The sequence below is a fragment of the Manis javanica genome, chromosome X (assembly GCF_040802235.1).
Source record: "Manis javanica isolate MJ-LG chromosome X, MJ_LKY, whole genome shotgun sequence".
Lineage (NCBI taxonomy): Eukaryota > Metazoa > Chordata > Mammalia > Pholidota > Manidae > Manis > Manis javanica.
Window position 1 is genome coordinate 137,001,175 of NC_133174.1, and position 20,938 is coordinate 137,022,112.

At 49.4% G+C, this 20,938-nt stretch overlaps 1 protein-coding gene across 4 annotated transcripts in view; it reads right to left on the reverse strand.

Annotated features, from left to right (window-relative positions):
• Window positions 1-20,938, reverse strand: part of TMEM185A (transmembrane protein 185A) — a 43,135-nt gene that overhangs the window by 163 nt on the left and 22,034 nt on the right. The window contains exons 1-8 of one of the 4 annotated variants that reach the window (XM_017668392.3): window positions 18,896-19,853; window positions 17,491-17,667; window positions 15,726-15,933; window positions 10,536-10,619; window positions 8,043-8,219; window positions 7,380-7,503; window positions 6,187-6,385; window positions 2,915-3,382 (exon numbers count right to left, since the gene is read on the reverse strand). In XM_017668392.3, coding sequence (XP_017523881.1) covers window positions 3,148-3,382; window positions 6,187-6,385; window positions 7,380-7,503; window positions 8,043-8,219; window positions 10,536-10,619; window positions 15,726-15,933; window positions 17,491-17,549 — 1,086 coding nt within the window. In that variant the 5' untranslated portion in view covers window positions 17,550-17,667; window positions 18,896-19,853 and the 3' untranslated portion in view covers window positions 2,915-3,147. Of the gene's footprint in view, window positions 1-805; window positions 919-2,914; window positions 3,383-3,406; window positions 5,311-6,186; window positions 6,386-7,379; window positions 7,504-8,042; window positions 8,220-10,535; window positions 10,620-15,725; window positions 15,934-17,490; window positions 17,668-18,895; window positions 19,854-20,938 lie in introns of those variants that run through there. The other 3 variants (XM_073228013.1, XM_017668391.3, XM_017668393.3) reach the window with 3 other exon arrangements.

Consider the following 20,938-nt stretch of genomic DNA (forward strand, 5'->3'; position numbering starts at 1 on the left):
AGAAATGGAGAAATAAAAGTACAGTTGGTTAATTCTTGCCCCTGATTCCTTCTGGTGTGTCACTTTACAGAACTACAATACATACACATAACTGAACATGCTTCCTGTATTCAAGAAATGAGGAGAAATGTAAGGCCGGTAGATAAGACCCCTGCTCCCTGGCTCAGGATTCCCAGGCCCTCCCTGGGCCTCTGCTCACTTGTAGGCCCTGTGTTAGCAGTGGGGTAAGGACACCCCAGAACCCTGACTGAGCAAGACTCCGTGACCCCTCTGTCACCCACCCTGCAAAACCAACCGCAGGGCCACGCCTGGGGCCCGGGGGGAGGGGGCCCAGCAAGGGGGCTGTTCCTGTGGGCACCCAGGGCACCAGGACGGAGGGCCCAAAAGAGGGGGTGGCAGGCAGGCAAGGTCAGTCGGCCAGGCAGGCCCCGAGGCTGGCCCCCAGGCCGTGGGGCCTGCCACCCGGGGCTGGGCGCTTTCTCCATGGCTGCAGGGCTGTGCAGAAGCCATGGCAGGCCAAGACCGACATCGCTTTCCCCTCGGGGGGCTGTCCTCGGAGCCCAGTCAGCAGTGCTCTGCGGGAGTCGCGGGGCTGGGGGTCGGGGCCCATGCGGCGGTAGCACACACGGAGGGTCATCTCTGAGACCTCTGCAGCACTGAAGAGCAAACCAGTCTCCTCTCTCAAAGGGCCCTGGGTTCAGCAGGTACCTAATAAGGACCGTCTGACTGGCGCCCACAGGCCCCAGGGTGGAATTGTGGGACTGAGGAGGCTTGGTCGAGGTCGAGGGAGGCTGAGACTACATACCGCCTTGCTTCAACTAGACGGAAGACAGCGCCGTGGACAGACACACTTCCTCTTGGGAGGACGAGAGGAGCCTGATGTCCTGGATTCTCAACCCCATCGGACATTCGGTGACTCTGGAAACAAAGAGCATCAGCCAGAGGCCCTGCAGAAGACTTAGGCCATCAGCGGGCCTAAACCAACTCAAACCAATTCCTGCTGTCTGCGGAACGTGGGGCTGTGGTTTCCCAGGGCGTCCCCTTACTCTCTCGTTTCCCTCCTGCCAAACGGTCGAATCCAGCAGTGAAATGGACTTGCGTGGTGAGGAATCCCCATCACAGACGTGGCAGGTCCTGCAGCCATGACAGGCACTCAGGGGTGGCCCAAAGGTAGCCCCTCAGCCATGGGGTGCTGTGTGATTTGCACACTGAGAAACCTGGGAGGCTCAGCAGCAAGGCCTACCAGAGGCCTGAAGGAACTCATCTGGGTGGAAGGCAGGGGACAGCCAACTAAGGGGAACTCATCTGCCCAGAGAGTGACGGGCGCCTGGGCCCCTTCAGGCTGACTGTGGGCCGGCTGGCCTGCTGCCACGTCCTCTTTGAGGACCGGCACAGTGGCCTCGGCTGCCGTCCCAAGGATGGCTGGAGGAGCAGAACCGCTCCTGGCCAGGGTGGGCAGATGGTCTGGCTCTCATGTGCTTGGCGGCTCCTGGCCGTCCTCCTTAGAGGAGGGAAGGCCATCTTGCAGCTGGCTGGCTGGAGGTGCTGGGGTGCGGGGGTAACTCCCAGGGCTTCCTGCTGCCTCACCATCTGCCTTAATGAGGATTTCACACCCACTCTCCTCTTCGTCTGCACAAGGTGAGGGCAGTCTTTCTGAAACACAGGATGCTGTAGAACTATACCTGAGGTTCAAGATGTAAAGAGAAAAAGAAGGCCCCATCACAAAGGAGCTGGTTGAAACCAGCAACCACCAGACAGACTCCCATGTCACTGTCTCCAGTGGTCCTGAGGCCCCTGCCACTGTCTCCAGCAGTCCCGAGGCCTCTTGGGTGAAGGGCACACCCCCAACCAGGAGCTGGGTGACCGCTTTTATGGCCTCAAGACTCTCTAACCTAGGGATCACGACTCACCCTTGAAAAATGGCTCCAACTGGCCCATTAGGGGGTAAGCGCACACATGCGGTGAGGGGACTAGGCGTTTGTAGACCGGAAGTGAGGAAGATGCGGCAGCTCTCTGAGGGGTGCCAGCTGACAACCGAATCGCCCCCTTGCTGGCAGTCACAGGCTCTTAGCCTCCAGGGGTCCCCGACCTTGGGAGGCGCAGTGTTTATTCCACCCTCCTTGGGCTTCAAAAAGTGCTCTGGGGCTAGCGCTGCCACGAGAGCAGCCAGAGGATGCTGCGCTTTCACAGGACGGGGCCTACATGCCCACCAGAGATTCAGTTGGAAGTTGTGGGAGTGATGGGTCACACAAACCCCCGGTGACACCTGTCCCTGAGCAGAAGGACGTGAAGATATGGGACTTTCAACAGTATCCCTGCAACCTGGCCGAGTCTCACTGAGCTCTCAGTGACGTGCAGCACCACGTGTAAGGCGTACAGAGCACTGACCGGGCTTCAGTGTGCTGTGAGGGGATCACCACGGCCTAAGTGCAGCTGACATCCCTCTTCTCACATAGATACCCAAAAAGGAAAAGAAAAGGGGAAAAAAGGCTTTTCTCCTTGTGATGTGATGTTAGGATCTACTCTGAAATATGCCACACAGCAGTGCTCCCTCCGGAGTCCCGTTGTACGTGAAATGAACCCCCCACCCCTGATGGAGCGCCCCCTTAGGCTTGGCACCCTCTGAGCACTGTCCCCGTACCAGCTCCTGGCTGCCATCAGCACCTCCTGACACACAGGTACCTGGTTCCCTGCTTCCCCCCACCCCCAACCCCAGACACAGGCCTGGGACTCCACCCCCCACCCCATCCCACCCCGCCAGAGCCCTGTGGCTCAGGTCCTGGGAGGTCTGTCCGCCCCTACCTTGCTCCGGATGTAGACAGATCTCCTGTCCATGAAAAATTTCGGAAGGCAGATGGGATGTGTGAAGTTCCTTATGCACTTTTGCTGAATCCATAGAGGTTAAGCTGGTGGGTGAAACTCTTCATACAGTCTGTTTCAAACACCCTGTGCCAGCTGTCCCACTCCAAAATCTCCTTCTGGAAGTTTCTCATAGATGCCTATACAGGTCCCCTCATTGTCCCACCAAATGGACGAACGTGAGAACATGAGACTGAAGCGTGGCTGGCAGCACCTCTTCATGACAGTACAGTGCAGGATGTCACATAGGGGCTCAGGTTGCGTGGGGTTAGCATCAAAACACAGCTATCAAGTGACCTCAGAAAGGGTCAGGATACCCGGTCCACCTGTCAGCTCGCCGACATCCTGGCCATTGAGCTGGGCAAGGTGACCCTCGTATATGGGTTTAACGTAACACGCCAAGTGCAAGCATTGGGTGCAAACCACCAGCTGTCTTCTCCTCCACCTCCTGGGGCCCAGCCAACCCACACTGGTGTCCTGATGGAAGGTCGTAGCGCCTTTGAGTCCATTGGCTTTGAGGGCCCTGAACGAGACAGACGTTTTTAAGCAAAGTCCAGGACGGGTGTCCACGGTCAAGGGCAGAGCCACATCATCCTTTTAACCCTTTCCTGGCCAGAGCAGTGACTGCGCCCTCAGACACCATCCACCTGGTGCCACTGGTCACCAGAAGGCACATGGCAGGTTGATGCTTTGGGAGTGGGTCAGCTAAGTGTCCCATCGCCACCTGGCAGATGGAGGAAGAGGAGGCGGCCTACCTTCCTGCCTCTCCTCAGCATGCACATGCCGTCCCCCATGTCCACTGGGCAGATTGTCAGGCATGCCATCGGCCTCTCACATAGCTTACTCTCCTTGACCGACGTCTGTGGGGATGCCCATCCTGGTTGGTGCCCAGGCTTTGAGCTCTGCAATCCTTCTTTGGGCTGTGGTGCTGGGACATTCAGTAAGAGGCGGCCAGGCAGGGCAGCCTCTCTAGCACATTCTCTCCACATACAGGGCCACCCCCACTGACGCCCCCACCCACACACACATTCAATGATTCTAGGCGTGGGGCTCAGTGGTGTTCCAGAGATTGCCATGCAGCAGATATGCCTCCAAACTCGAGGCGTTGTCAGCCCAGGGCCCAGGCACTCTGGCCCAGTGCATGGGAGCAAGGGCTCTGCAGGCAGTGTGTGATGCCATTGCCCAGCTGCCTGACTTTGGGGCCACCACGTAACCTCTCTCAGCCTCTGTGTCCTCACAGGAGCCACAGCAGTAGCATCTCCTCATGGGGGCCTGAGGGTTCACTGGGTTGTGCAGCAGGTAGTAAGGCACCTGACACTTGAGTCATAGCTATTGTGGTTACTGAAAAGGGCGGTTTTGTCCAACGGCACGTCTCAAATCTAATGAGCTTAAGAAGTGATCCATCTGTGGCCGTGGGCTACCCACAGCAAGCCATTCTGTCACCCACAGGTGACAGACTTGTCAACTGCTGCCAACCATGGGCTGAAATGCCACCTCCACCGAGCGCCTGCTCAAACACAGAGGCAGCTAGGGTGAGCTAGACAGAAACCATAGAAGGTTTTATTTCAAAGTAAGCCATACTCAGCCAGCTGCTGGTGTGACCAGGCAATGGCCCAGGACTGCTCAGAAACTGATTTCGGTTTCCGACTGCCCTGCCTTGGAACCCGAGAACACTCTCCTAAGGCTCCCAAGCCGTGACAACTGTGGCATGGCATTCCCCAGCCAAGGGGAGCACCTCCACGACACCTCTTTCCCACTGCATACCATGTGTTCAGGCTGTACCTAGACTCATTAGAAGTATCCAAGCACCCCCATATGCCTCAGCCACTTGTGGCAGGCAGCTAGAGGTGCCTTTTCATGGCTGAAAATAGTTTCGGTGTCCAGGGCCAATTTCTAAGGAAGACCCGCACAGTGCGCATGAAGCAGTTTATTGAACAGCTGACGGGAGCAAAAATAGTAGAGTGAGTTACATTTGTTACACACCAAGTAGGAATGGCTGCATCGTCCCGATCGCCCCTCATCTCCCCCGAGCAGAGCAGGCTTGCTGGGAGCTGGTGGTCGTGTATGCGTTAGACACCAGTTGAGCCTGGTTTAGACACGTTAGCACTGCCTGCTTTAAACCCACCATTGCTCTCCTGGGTGAGAACGTCAGTGCTCCTCTGACACTCCTTTAAAAATGACCTCGTGTTCCTACGCAGAACAGCCTTATCCTGTAGGCTCTGCTTTCTTCCCTCTGACTCACGCATGGCTGTACCACCAGTTCATGGAGCAACTCCCTCCTATGTAACGGCAGAGGCCCAGCTGGAAGTGGTGTTGACGGGGACAGACAAAAGCCTCAGATGTTTGCATATACATGACTCTGCTGGCCATTTCCAGTCTTTGCACCTGCCTCCAGTATTCCAGTTTCAAGTTGTGCTCTAGTTTTCTGGCAAAGCCAATTTCCCCAGGATGCTAGAAAAGCACACAAACCATTTGTTGCTAATCGTGGCTGTTTCAGCAGGAGCAACTCCTATGCACATGGAGAAATTCAAGGGGGAAATGGCAGTGACACCTGCGTCTACTTCTGCTAGAGAAGACGTATGTCTACAATACAAGCTTGTAAAAAAATACTTTAACAGAATATACTGCACAGAACTAGGATTTAACACGGCCTATTACAAGGCTAAAATATTTGTATAAATACTATACAGGCACGGAGTCACTCCTTGAGAAAGGGCTCACGGATGGGGCCACTGAAGACTACTGTCGGCATGCCCAAAGAGAAACTACTTCCACGGCGGGGACACGGACAGGAATGAGGGTGTGGATGCACATGGGGTGCCAGAGGGGCAGATGGGTAGTTTCTACCCACTACACCACAGTAGGAGAAACTGAGCTCTGTGGGGAGACGTTTTCAATTAACACCTTCGATGGGAACTTCAGCACTTGGAGAACCAGCCACGCAGAAGTCCCTTCTCTTGCCTGCTCAGCCCTCCCACGGGTCCGAGCCAGCTGCTCAGGTGCCCCCCTAGAGGGAGCTGGCTTCCCTCTCACACACATGCTCCTTTCAGCACATCCACATGCTCTGACGCACACCCCACACCACACTGCCTTCTGGTCACCTGCCACCTGAGTGTCCTGTCATGGTGAGTCACTGGGAGGCACTGAATGCAAACAAGACACGAGAGGGAGGAAGCCGGAGACCCAGCGCCAATTCCAGTCCTGGGTGGGGCGAACAAACAGGCAAAGGTAGAAGAGAATGTGTGTCCCGGCCTTCTACGCTCTGTCCCGGGAAGTGGCATCTAATCTGGCATTTCAATATTTAGTTTGGGAGGCGGGAGGACATACTTGCCAGGGCTCTGAGTGATAACCACCCTGGTCTTCTTCCGAAACATAGGAGCAATTTTAGGAGGTTCTGGCACTGGGGTTTCCTCAGTTTCCTCATTATCTTCATGATGGAGGTCATAAGAAATATTTCCGTATTCTCTCAAAAATGGGAAGATTTCAAGCAGAAACTGACAGAAATCTTTGCGAATACCAAACCACCCTGAAAAAGAAGAATGTACTTTTTCAAACAATAGCTTCCACTGAATTTCATGTTACTTTTCTTCCCCAAATGAAAAATTTTACTTGTACTATGTAAAGTACAATGTGAGGCCTAGCTACCCACTGAGGGCAAGAAGACCTGAAGCTCTGTGGTTCTTCAGGCCGGTTCCTGGATTGGCCTTGTCAGGGATGTGATCCCTGGTCCCAGCCAGACCTCTGAATCAAACTGTGGGTGGGGTGGGGCGCTCAGTTGGCACAGGGCCTTTTGGGGATTCAATGGGTGCTCCAGAGCTTGAGAACTATGGCTCCAGTGAGTCTCAGATACCTGTGGTGCCTAGACTACGTTGATACCTTGTAGTCTTCCCTGCCCAGGATAAACTCATGCATGACAGAGAACGTCATCCAAGAAAAAGATTTCTTTCACCCTGTGGAATCCAGGGGGCTGGCAGGTATGTGTTGGTCCAGGCCAGGAGGCCACCTGAGCTCCTGAGGCCTCCTCAAAGCTACTTCCCCAAGGCCCACTCTTCCTGTCTGGGTGCCACAGGAACAACAGACAGCTCAGTGCTGGCTCTTCCGGGGCACAATCCCTGCGCCATGGCTTCCAGAAAGCAACACGCAAAGGAGCAGTCTAGGGGGGAAGGGAGCCTCGCGAAGGATCACTCCAGAGCTGGGTGTGGGTGGGTGACGGCGAGTTTCATCCAATTCTCAGGAGCCCCTGGGAAGGAGGCATCTCGATCCCCATGTCACGGCAGAGGGGACAGGGCTCAGAGAGGCCACCTGCCCCCATCAGTCCTACCGCAAATAGCAGAGGCAGGGCAGGGCAAGCAAGGTTGACAGCACATCCTCCGTTTGGAAGACCCCACACCTTTCTCAGCCCGTTTTCCCACACAAACTCCTTCACTGGGGCCCTTCGGCTCCTCATTTCATAGGCTGGGGCCACACGCATTCCCACCCACACCCACAGGCTGAGGGCTTCTGAAATGCTGAGTACGTACAGTGGTTTCCTCCCTTCTGTCCAAATGTGGTTGCCATCAGAGTGATCAAGGAAAGCCAAAGGGGGACAAATATTGGGATACAAGAGAACGCATTGTGGCCATCCAGTTTGTGAACCAGCAGTATCTGAAGAAAGAGAAATAGTGGCGGCTCCATTAATGCTGCATCTGAAAACAATGTCTGAGGCCAGTCCGCCCCCCTCGTCAGGCTTCACAAGGGGGAAAGTCAGCCCCATAGGAGAGCAATGAAACCCCCTATTCCAGGGAAAAGGGTGACAATAGCTTTCATATCTGTCTCTAGGACTAAGCAAAATTCGTCCACCTGGGAAGTTTCCTACGCCAGGATTGTTGTGGGAAACTCTTCCTGGTGTTGGTTCTAAGGAGCCCACAGTGCCCATTCTGTAACTCTCCACAGAACTCAAATACGAAAACATGACATCCAACTTCCTCTTTCTCAAAGGAGACAAATCGATACATACAGATGCACACATGTACACATCCATACATCATGGCTGGAAAGGTGCACTTCCTGATGGGCCCCAAGCCCCCAAAAGAAGGGACACTCCCATCCCACTGTCACACTTTCTTGGTGGGCGGGCTCCCCAGGCGCTGTCAGAGGGGAGGGTGGGCTTCAGAGCCTCAGGAGTTCTGCCGCCAACAGCTTACCTCAAAAGTAAGCAGAGGCACAACAATGGTCATCCAGCTCAGTGCCATCGTTATGTGTGTCCTTCGCTGCTCTGCAATCACGTCCATGGAGCGCAGGAACAGGACAGACCACACAATGTAATAGAGGACCACCAAGCACAGAAAGGACATGAGAATCCATAAGGGGACACACACAACCTGAGGGAAGCACAGAAGAAGAATCTTTAGTCTGGGTCCCAGTATCTCAAAGGAGGCCCAGCTAAGCCCATGCAGGATCTCTGTAGTTAGGACAGTGTGAGTGCAGACGGGGACAGCCCTTGGTCCGGGGCTGCTGTGAGGACAGCAAGGGGATGAGGACACAGCGTGTTCACTGTAGGACATGCTGCCGGCCAGGAGGTACCCTGTTGTGGGTCACTCTTGGCGTGAAGAGCCCTGCGGCTGCTTTGCCTGAGGCTTGATCTCACTCAGCCTGCACTTTGCCCCACTGGCTTTGCCCCGTCACCCACCCCCAAAACAGGGAAGCGCTGCCACCCTGTGCACATAGCTCCATCTCACCCTGCCACACCTTCTGCACAGGCCATTTCTCCAGTCTCCCAGGAGCACTTTGGCCACATTCTCCTTGGAAACTTCAGCTGCCCAGGCTGCATAGGCCCCTGCTAACTTGCACACTGATGCTGGGAGGACTCTGCTCCCCAGTCCCTGTCCCTCACCCACGTGGGTTCTGCCTGCCACTCAAGCATCAGCAAACCCTTGTCTCGCCCCACATAAGCATGTAGGCTAAGTCCTGGGGCCTCACCAGGGACTCTGCATGATCTTTTCTCCCTCCTGCACTGCCCCCTTGGATATGCCCATCACCCTTTGGTCTTGCTTTATCAAACGGTAACATTGGCTGTTTTCTTTTGATGTATAGTTGTGTGACTTTTCATGTATGCACAGGTAGATCTGCAAAGCCCCACACAGGACACAGGACAACTCCGTCACCCCGTAAGATTCCCTCATGCTGCCCCCTCACCATATCACCCCACCTCCAACAATCACTCATCTGGACTCTCTCAGTGCACTTGTCTTTCCAAGAGTGTGATGTAGATGGAATCATACAGCATGTCACCTGAGACTGCCTTCTCTCACTCGGCAGAATGCCTCTGAGATTCATCCATGTGGTTACATGTACCAAGCACCAATCCTTTCTTTGGCTGAGTGGTGTTCCACTGGATAGAGGCACCACAAACTGCTTACCCAGTTACCAGCAAAGGGACATTTGGGTGTTCTCCTGCTTTGGGCTACCACAAGTAAAGCTGCTATAAACACCTATGCAGACTTTTCTCTAGCTGTATGCTTTCATTTCTCTAGGGGAAATACCCAGATTAGCACTGCTAGGTCATATAGTAACTCCATGTTTCACTTTATAGGAAATCACCAAACCATTTCCCAGAGTGTCTATCCAACTTGGCGCTCCCACCAGGGATGCACAAGTGTCCCATTCCCTGTGCATCCTCCCCAGCACTCGGTACTGTGCTTTTATTTTATCTGCCATTCTGATGAGTGTGCTGATACCTCATCCTGGTTTCCACTTGCCTTCCAGCACTGGTAATGACGTCCTTCTCATGTGTGTATATCTGCTTTGTGGATTCTCCGTTCACGTCTTTTGTCAATTTTAAAATTAGGTTGTTTGGTTTTTCAGTTTTGAGAGCTCTTTAGGGGTTGTGGATGTGGACACAAGTCCTTGGTCAAAGATGTGCTTTGCGAATATTTTCTACTAGTCTCAGGCCTGTCTTTTCAGTAATTTCATTTCGGTTTTGAGCTTCTTTTAAGGACCATGTTGTTGGTGTCATTTCCCAGAACTCGTCACCAAACCATACATCCCAAAGATTTTCTCCCATGTTTTCTTCTAATACTTGGTTTCGCATTTACTTTTATACCTATGCCTCGGGTTGCTGTGCAATTTTTTTAATCCTCCTGAGGACCTCGGAGCTCCTGATTGTAGGCTTTGTTGCAGAGTCTAAGCACAGCCCTTTCCTGTGTACCCCCTCCTAAGGCACTTCTGTGATCAGACTCTCATTTAGTGGCATGCCCCTTGTGGGTGTAATGTTGGTGATCGTTACAGCCTTGCTTGGTCTCTTTTCATCATGGGAAATGTGCAACCGGACTGCTTGCTTTATCTGCTGGGACCCCCGCATGGGACTGGGACTGGAAAAGCCCCTCTGTTCACCTTTAACAGAAAACATTCATAATACCTTATTTTTTTTTTCTGATTGTACCTTATACTAAAATTTTCGTCTTACTCACATTTGTTCCCTCCATATCACAACAGGGAGTTTTGAACCCAATTACTGTTCTCTCCAGATACAGCACCCTGAATATGTAGGATGGGTGCCTGAAAAATATTTATTATTATGAATGTTTTATCAAAGACTTCTGGCAAAAGTGATGAGGTTTGTCTTTACTCATCATGGAGCCGATTACTTTTATAATAACAACAAAAAAGTTTACTTAAGGATTTAAAAAGTTACATACAAGCCAGGGCCAGTGGATGATCCTGTCCAGTCTTAGGGCAATGAATATAAACTGAAGAATGTTGACAGAACACAGGATTTCTAACTAAAAATGAAGAGAAGAATCAGTTAAAGTAAAAGTTATATTCAACATTGCAATTATTTGGTTAATATATTAAAAGGCAATGCAAATTAGAATATAGTAAAAGTTTTATTAAGTCACACTGGGACCCCCCAAATTTCAGCACCAGAGGAGTGAAACAGAGCTGTGCCAAGGAGAAACCTGCCCCAGCCTCCTGCCTTTTCCCCTCTGCTCAGCGGTGCCCTGCCCGTTAGGCTCACCTAGGCAATGCTCTTGTTTCCGGGCTCGCCAAGAACAAAGGCACAACACAGTGGACTCCCCAGGCTTCCTTCCTGCCCCTATCCACAAACACCTTTATTCCTAATCGTCCCTATACTTTCTTCTTATACCCAACCCAGGACTTGGTCCTGCATCCCACCCTTTCCTTTCCGGCTCCTCAAGGCCCTGTCACATCAAAACATCAATTACAGATTCTCGACTGCATCTTGAACCCTATCTTTCCCACTGATCTTCCCAGAAGCAGAAAATTCAACTTAAAGACAAAACAACACAAGACCAAATGATCTCCCATCCCGTGTCCCCTCCTAGCCCTAGCTCTGTCTTTCCATCACTACCAAGCTGTATCATGGATACTTAAGCGCCTACGGCCTCCCCTGCCACTCCAAGCTCCGTGTGCTGCGATCAGCCTTCACCCACATGGCCACCAGGAACTGCTTTTATCAAGGCTGCTGGTCGCCTCTGGCATGTCTGTGCGGCACCTGTACTGCTGCCCAGTCCCACTCCTTCTAGGCTCCCAGTGTGCTCCTGCCCTCCTCTGGTGCTCTGACACTCCCTTTTCAGTCTCGTTTTCTTCTCCTTAAATGGAGATACTCATCGGAGCCATACACTCAGTCTCCTCTCCCCCCAACAGAGACATACACACCTGGCATGCATTGCCTCCCATTAGTTGGTTCCCAAATCTCTGTCTCCGACCCAGCTGTGGCCCACACCCAGCTCTTCAGAGGTGCCTCAGACAATGCCAGTCCTAATTTGAGTTCATTACCCCCACAACACACACCCTTTTACGCCTTTACCCTGCCACTATCCCCCAGCCTCTTGTCTCACTGTGAGGTACCATAATGCCTCAGCTACCCAAACCCTGACGCTAGGAAGTAGCTTCTACTCCTTTGCCCAGCACGTTCGGCCACCATGTCCTGCCTTCTCTACCATCCAGACCTCTCTTGAATCTCCTTGCCCACTCTCCACTGCCATCTCAGGCCCTCCTCATCACCAGCCAACTAAGCACTCCCAGTGGCCTCCAGTCTGCAAAGTCCTCTGCTCCCAAATGCCCTCCAGGCTTCCTTCAGGTCACACTGTGTGCTGCTCCTGAATGGCTCACCAGTGCCCCAGCAATGAAAATCCTATGCAGCCGTCTGATCTGGCTCAGTTTCCCTAAATTCTCAGTTCACAGGGCATTTAGTGACTCTGCAATTCTTTCAAAGGCCTCTGGGCCAAAAGAAATACCTAACAGTTCCACTGATTTAAGTAACGAGATCCAAACTTAAAAATAACTTACATAAATCAAAATAATAATATTATTGTTATTCCAATCTTAAATAAACATAGCTAATTCCTAAGGGGACGCATGTGCTTGCTGGGTACTACACCATTTCTCAGGGTGCATCTACTCTCATTATATTTTCCCCATACAGCTTATTGCACAGTGTTATCTTCCCACCACGGTAACTGCCCACAACACAGCTTCTACAACATCACTGAAAGGAATGTAGTGTGACTAATAACAAAACCGTAAGCTCCTTGGAGTTAGTTCACACGATGTCCCCATATATATCAGGTATTACTGCTGTTCACTCAAAATGTCCAGTACCCCGTGGTGCCCCAGGAGTTCCCTATAGTGCCCTGGGGCAGCTCAGCACAAGCTCTAAGGACTGAGTGTCTGGACCCACAGCCCAATCCCTCTACCACAGCCTCCCTTTCCCCCAACTCCCACAATCCCCTCCTTTCTACTTTATGCTTCAGGCATTTTTCTTGTGGTAAAATACACGTAACAGAAAACTTACCATCCTGCCATCTCTAATTGCTCATGTCAGTGGCATCAAGTACATTCAATATAGCTGGTGCAGCCACCATCACCATCCACCTCCAGGACCCTCTGCATCTTGCAAAACCCTGCTCCACTCACACCTGAGCCGCCATAGTTGACTCAACATGACAGATTTCATCCTGCCTCTATGCCTTTGTATTACTCCCTCTGTCTGACCATTCCATTCCTTTCCCTACCTGCACAGGACATCCTGGCAAACCCTGGCTCTTCCTTCACACCTCTGTGTAGGCCTAGCCCCAGTCACTGCCCAGCAAGTGCTGGAGCTCCTCTTCCTGGGGCACAGGAACCAAGAGGGAGCTCAACTCATGGCACAATGCTTCTTGTCATAGGTAGGAATGCCAAGGATGTGACCCTATGAACGACTGACTTTCTATAGCTCTGAATTAGGAAAATATGGCTTCCTGCCCTATGCAGCCCTAGCTGTTGTATGTGCTTTCCCTTCCCAAGAAGCAAAGTGCCAAATCTTTACGGTTGTCTTCAACTTCCTCCTCAGCTTCTGTCCAGCCATACTTAGGTCTAACTCTCTCAGTGCTTTCCAACCCAGGCAATGCTGCTCCCCGCAGGAAGAGGCTAAGAATCGTGCAGGAGCACCACTGTATGTCACAAAGATTTGAGTGGGACGCCCCTTCACTAGCATTTAGTGGGTGGAGGTCAGGCTTAAGTGTCCTGCAATGCACAAGACAGCCCTGTTCAACTAGACATTTCCTATTCAAAAGGCCAATAGCATCTTCCCCTTACCCACTGAGAAGTGCTGAGCCAAATATGTAATATCTAGAATGTTTGAGCTCAGTGATTTTGCAAATGAGCTTCTGCAAATGATTTTTAAAGCTTAGTTTTACTTCATTTGCTCAGGTAATAGAGAAAACATGCAAAGCAGCGGAAGTGAAAGGGAAGGCTGTCTGGGTGGTAGAGATGCCCCTAAACAGAACAGGGAGCACAGACTCTGGGGAAGCCGTACGAGTCTGGAGCTAGTGCGGAAATCCGAGGTTAGAAATGTGAACTCAGGAGGCGACAGCTCACAAGCAGCAATAGAGACAGGAAGTGTCAACACCACCATTCATAGGCAGCACACACAGTGAGGATAGAAAACACCAAGGCTAGAAACTGAAGAAAACAGCAATGGTGCTGGAGACAGAGGCGGGCAGACGGGGGAAAAGGACCAGGAGTGTCAGGAGGTACAGAGTAGCCAGGAAAGGGGGGGCCTGGAGAGGCTGGACTCAGCCACAGGGCACTCACTCAGTGCCAGTCCCCAGGGTGTGCAGCAGCTAGGCAGGGAGCACAGAGTCAGCACACCACTGGGTCAGGGAGCCTTTCTGTGATAACAACCAGAGGCTGAGAGGGCTTTGCTGCTGTCCTTTTGTTTTCCCTTTCAGATGAGAGATGGAAGTTACTAGAGAGTATGTGCATTAGTTCAGGAGCAAATGCTCAGAGGATGCAGAAGTGGAGAGGGTCTGGGGCAAGCATGTGGCTGACCTGCCCAGGACAGGCAAAGGGCCCCAGTGACTGCTAGAGGAAGGGGCGGGAAGGGATGCCATGCAGACAGGCAGCTACCGGCTACATGGGGGGAAAGAGGGGCTAGCTCGGTGCTTCCAATCATGCTCCCATCCTCCTCCTCCAGAGGAGTCTTCTCACACATCTTTTTCTGAATCACAGTCCCTCCTGACTTCTGCATACCTCCAGTAAGGGCGGGGCGGGGCACGAAGTGACTGACTGTGGAAGGCTTGGGGAAGTGCGCGGAGGGGAAGTGGGCCCTTAGGGCGACTATCCGCCCAGAGTCACTGGGGCCTAGCAGCCATTCCCACCTGTGCGCTTCGCACCCCCTGGCCCTGCGCCAGAGGTGAGGGATTGCTCTCCTGGTCAAGGCCAAGCCCTTCCTGGTGCTCAGGGTCCTGTTCACTCTGGTTCCCATAGGAACTTGCTCCCTCACCCTCCCTGTCTACAGTGCCTTCCTCTCAAGCTTCCCATACGATGAGCAACTCCCCAGCTCCTATGCTGCCTCCAGCCCAACTGCGGGCTCCTTCCTCTACTTGAACCTGCACAGCTCAAACCAAACATCCCAGCATCTGTCCCCCACTCCACCTGTCTGTCTAGGCTGGGGGGCCTCAGCTTCTACGTGGTTTGGTGCCCAGGCTTTGGAGTCACGCTGGCTGAAAGGGGCTACTGGCCCTGCCTTCCAGGAGTGGACAGGAACACATTACTTTCTGGAAAACAGGGACGGCGACTACACCTACTTTTCAGGATGGTTGTGAATCTTTAATAAGATGCCAGTGTATGTGAAGTGCCTAGCCCAATGCCTGGCATGTGCTACGTGTTCAATAAATGTGATCTGCAATTGTTTGCATCACTAGTATTACTATTGCCAGTACTGTCTTTTTTTAATTCATCTATGCATCCCCTTTATCTAAGCAAAAAAGGGCTTAAAGCTAGTCAGTGAGCAGCTGAAGTGCTAGATCTGGGGTCTGAGGTGGTGTGGGGGTTAGTTTTCTGTGTCAGTTTGGCTGGGCTATAAAGTAGCCAGTCATCGAATCAAGCACTGATTCAGGCGTCGTCTTTAAGTAAAGGAGATCATCCTTGACAACATGGGTGGGACTCATCCAATCAGTTCAAAGGCCTTAAGAGCAAAAAATGAGGTTTCCTGGAGAAGAAATTCTGCCTCAGGACTGCAACATCAGCTCCTGCCTGCCGGCCTGCCCTAGGGATTTCAGACCTTCCAGCCCCCATGATTGCACAAGCCAGCTCCGCTACAATAAACTTCTCCCACCATCCTATCAGTCTGTTCCTCGCGAGAAGGCTAGTACAGGTGGGTAAGAAAAGACACGGAGCCGGCAGAAGCCTGACGGCCTGGGTACAAAGCCCCTGTTCTTGGTCAAGGAAGAGAAACATGATTATTGCCATTATGTTTTGTCCCCTGATACACCATGATCTAGAGTTAATGGTCAATCTAACAAAGGGCAAGAAATCTACAATACCATAACTGACCAAAAGATTTTACTTTTTATAACATTCTTAAATATATGAACTCTCACCTCCAGTGACCTGTCATGTCGAAAGCCCCAAACACAAGCTGCAACTGAAACCGGGGAGACAAAGAAGAGCGGCATGAAGACCAGCAGCCAGAAGTGGCTTCCTCTCTCGATCCTGTCACAGACCAAGACTTCGAACATCAACAGGAGCAAGTGGATGCCCACTGCGATTAACATGGCTTTAAACTCCACACATGTTTCTCCTTCTGCTCTAAAAAGGGACATGGACAAGGAAGAAGACACATTCAGTTCCGAATTTCCATGCTAAGCAAGCAGTCCAGGACAAATACCAACTTTGTTGATATGACGAACTACATTTGTAAATTTGACAAAAAGTGAAGGAAAATCAGGTAGAAAGGTAACCTGAATCTTTCATAGACAAGCTTTCAAATATCAAAGAACTGTTACATGACAACACATGAACATTACAACCAAACCAGACTTAAAGTGTTAAGTGTATAAGGATATTCTCAGAGGTAATAGCCAGTAACTGTTTCCCTGACGGCATATAAACACTTTTGCTCATAACTTTAAATTCAACTACTTCCACAATTATTCAAGCTGGTTGCATCTACTGCTAAAAACTGACAAGCATCCCTTAAGTCTCATCATCCTCATCTCCTAATGGATTAAAGACCATGTAAATCACATTCCATGCACTACTATAATTCTAGCTTTATGAATAAGCATGGGTTATACTTCAAGAATATATGGCAACTATTGTCAGGTGCTCTTTCCTTTCTTTTCCATTAGGATGAATTAACGCCTGCAGATCAAAGAGCAGTTAAAATTGTTCTTAAACTAAATCAGTTTAATTAGCTGTTTAGGTATCATAAGCATGAACTTAATAGATCAGCAACTGAAAAATAACAAGGCTACTATCAGGAAAATATTTAAAAATGCATTTGGAAGGCCTGCGATGTTTCATTCAAATAAAGATGAACACATATGATGTATCCTTTTGCTGACAAATACACCTGAGTTTAGGGCACACTCCTCATCTTCCTAGTGAAGGTTTTGAATAGTCCCCCAAGCTCAATTCTGCCCCACCACCCCGTTTCCTTTCTGAAGTTCCAGTCTCTGCGAGGGAGAGAGGAGAGAATCTCAGAGGCCCCAGCAGCACCAGCCTGCACAGTGGAGTGAGCCAACTCTAATATCATGGACCAGCTGAGGCATCCAAGAAGAAAGGCACAGAGGAGTTGAAGGTCATGTTGCCCCCCGCTACCTGGCCCCCGAAGGCTCTGCTCTCCTTCAGAGCATCTGGGCTTCATCTTTCCCTGTCTCAGAGACTCACTGGCAAGCTACCTCCGCCACACTGCTAAGAGTCCTAAGACCCAGGACTAGGAGATTGGGAAAGGGGAACCCCAGTTCCAGGGCTGAAACAGAAGGGCATATCCCTGAAGACCAGAAATAAAACTCTGGTTTGTAAAATTGCTCCTACAAACATGACAGTTTTATACTTCCTAGTCCAGTGTGGTATAACAGTTTTGTATTTTGGATGCCTTTTGGATTACACAGGCTTTTGTGGGCTGTCTAGGAACTTAAGCACCCAAAAGAACACTGTTTTTTTTTTTGGGGGGTGGGGGTGGACTGCCTATCAAATACCTGATTTTTAAAAACTCAGACCAGAACTCAGTTTGCCTATATTATAGTTTTTATAAAACCCCAGCTAGGTAGAAATGAAAACAGTTCTTACTTTATCAAAAGTCAAAAACAAGATATCACTGCCTCAGGATAGAGACCAATGGGTTTTATAACGCACTATTACCGATACTGGGGATTTCGTGCCCAGACTCCAGTTCCAACCGAGGCTCCAACAATGACCATTAACTTCCACAGCCATATTGGAGCAAAAACAGCCCAGTAACTCCACTGAATGATGCCATCCAGACGAAGGGCCAGTAGCACAGAGAACAGCAGCAAACAGGCATAGATGAGGAATTTACTAGGAGAAAAGTAAAACGATTAAAGAGGATTCACTTTTATAAATATGTGATAATGAATTGGGGAGTAGTAACAGCAGAATTTTTCAGCACATGAAATGAGGCAGTAATTCAATTATTTATTGAAAAGTTCTATGTAGTAACGCTGTGTTAGGGATAAGAGAAACATCCATTCCCTGTTCCCTGCTTTCCAGGGCTGCCTGGTAGGAGGGTGTCCACACAGAAACATAATTACAATAGAGCCTGTTATGTGCTGGAATGGTGCTACGGCGGAGGGAGACGGGAAGCCTGAAGAGGAAATAATACAGGTTCTGTGTGAGGGCGCTGGGAAGCAGGGAGCTGACGACCCTGGAGCTGGTTCCAGAGGGTACACGGGAAGCTGCCAGACTGGAAAGGACATGAGGTGAGGAAGCATTCCAAGCAGAAGGAACTAGCCATACCGTGACATTGGGGCAGAAAAAGGCTGACATGTCCAAGATATGGTTAAGTTCTGTCTATGACTAATTATTTGATTCTGTTTTTATAAAGGCAGCAGCTGCCATGTTCAAATACAGTCACATTCTGGTACATGTATTATACTTTTCATGACTGAATAAATCACTCCCTTTCGCTCTTTCTTTCTCTCTCTCTCTCTCTCATACTTCACATAAAAAAGGGACTTTCTGAAGACGATGTTCACATTAATTAGAAATTACACTGCTGAGGACATCTATTACCAGCTTTGATGCAGTAAGAGGAATGGGGTTTTCTCCTTCCCATCTTAAACAAGAAACAGCAAAATATATGAACTACTTCTCAGACATTAGGCAACAGGCAGCGAAGAACCATGATGGCAGAAAGAAAGAAAACGAAGGAAGTAAACTCTATTTACCGCAGCTTACTGCCTGGGAGCTGCAGGAGTTTCCAGGCTGCAGCAAGAAGGTAGCTAAAACCCAACTTACTGACAATAACAGTAAATGTAAATGTTCTAAATACCAATTAAAAGACAAAGACTGTCATATTGGATAAAAAAAAAGCAAGACAACTATATACTATCTATAAGAAATCCTCTTTACCCAGAAAAATCAGAGATTAAAAGTAAAAGGGCAGAGAAAGCCATGCAAACACTGACCAAAAGAAAGTTGGAGTGGCTATATTAATATCTGTTAGTCTTCTATGGCTGCTGTTAACAAATTACCACAAACTCTGCAGCTTAAAACAATAGAAACTTATTATCTCACAGTTATGTACCTCAGAAGTCCAGACAGGCTTGGTTGCTTTCTCTGCTCAGAGTCTCATAAAGCTGAAATCAAGATGTCAGTTGGCTGGGATTTTATCAGTGACTCTGGGAAGAATCTGCTTCTAGATTCATTCAGGTTGTTGGCAATCTGTTTCTTGTGGTTGGAGAACTGAGCTCCCAGTTTTCTTTCTGGGCTGTCAGCTGGGGGTTGCCCTTAGATCCTAAAGGTCTCTGATCCCTGCACAAAGCCCTTTACATCTCAAAGCCAGTAACAGCACGTTGAATCTTTCTCACCCTTGGGAGTTCTTCTGACTTCTTCTGCCATACTGCTCCTGCTCCAGAGAAAGTTCTCTGGTTTTAAGAGCTCGTGTGCTTAGACTGGGTCCACCTGGATAACACAGGATACTTTTCCTAGTTTAAAGTCCCTAACTGTGGTAGGCAGAATTCTAAAGATGTTCCCAAAGATTTCTGTCCTCTGGTTATTCCAGTGAAACATTAACCCAGGTACGACCATGAAAGGACTTTGTAGATGGAATTAAGGTTACTAACCAACTGAGGGTTAAAATAGGGAATGATCCGGGTGAGTCCAATGTAATCACATGATCCTTTAAAAGCAGACGAGGAAGGCAGATGAGTAAGAGGGATGTGACCAAAGAGGAGAGATGAGGCAGAGGGGGTGAAGTCAGAGACATTCCAAACCTGAAGACTCAACAACCTGCCTTTGCTGGCTCTGACTATGGAGGAAGGGAGCCATGAGCCAAGAAATGCAGGCAAACTCCAGAAGTTGACAATGACTCCTGGTTGACAGCCATCAAGGAAATGGGGTCCTTAACCCGACGACCACAAGGAACTCAATTCTGACAACAATCTGCATGAGTTTGGAAGCGAATTAATCCCTAGAGTCCCCAGAAAGGAATTCAGTCAGGCCAACACCTTGACTTTGGCCTTATGAGACTCTAAGCAGAAGATTCAACTGAGCCATGCTGTTCCTGCGTCTCTGACCTACTGCACTGTGAGAAAATAAGTCTGTGTACTTTTAAGACACTAAATCTGTGGGAATTTGTCACGGAAGCAATAGAGACTAATACTGTAACCTTAAATACATCTGTAAAGTCCCCTTTACCATGAAACACAACATATTCACAGGTTCTAGGGATTAGGGCCTCGATATTTTGGGGGGTCCATTCTCCCTACCACAATAAAAGGTGTATTTTTGAACAAGGATTATTACCTGGAACAAATAGGGGGAATTCATAATGATAAAGGGGTTAATCTGTCAAAGAGGATCTAACAACTCCAAATATTTGTGTACCTAATAACAAAGCTTCAAAATACATGTAGGAAATATTAGTCTTTAAAATATTAAGGAGAAATAGAAAAATCAACAATTCTTATTGGAAATTAACATTTCTCTCTCAGGAACTGACAGAACACATAGAAAATTACTAAGGCTATACAGAATTATAATAACACTATCAACCAACATAACCTAACTGATAATGATAAAGCATTCTTCCCAACAAAAGCAGAATACAAATTCCTTTCAAGCGCACGTGGAACATTCACCAAGACAGACTGGATTCTGGGCCATGACACAAGCCTCAATAAATTTAAAAGGATTGAAATCACATGAAGTGAATCTCTAAGCACAATGAGATTAAACTAAAAATCAACAAAACATATCTAAAAAACTCTAAACATTTGCAAATTAAACAATACTCTTGTAAGGAATTCATAGGTAGCAGAAAAATAAGCCACAGGAACAATTTGAAAAATTCTGGACTAAATGAAAGTAACAAAACAGCACACAAAAATTTGTGAGATATAGCCAAAACACTGCTTTTGGGAAATTTATAGCATCAAATGCTTACATTAGAGAAGCTCTGAAGTCAATGACCTAAGATTCATCTTAAGAAACCAGGAAGAGAAGGAAATTTTTTGAAAAGTAAACAGAAGAAAGGAAATGATACCTTATAAGCATGGAGAAATTAATGAAAAACAGTAGAGAGACACGAGGGAAAAATCAATGGAAGTAAAATCTGGTTCTCTGAAAA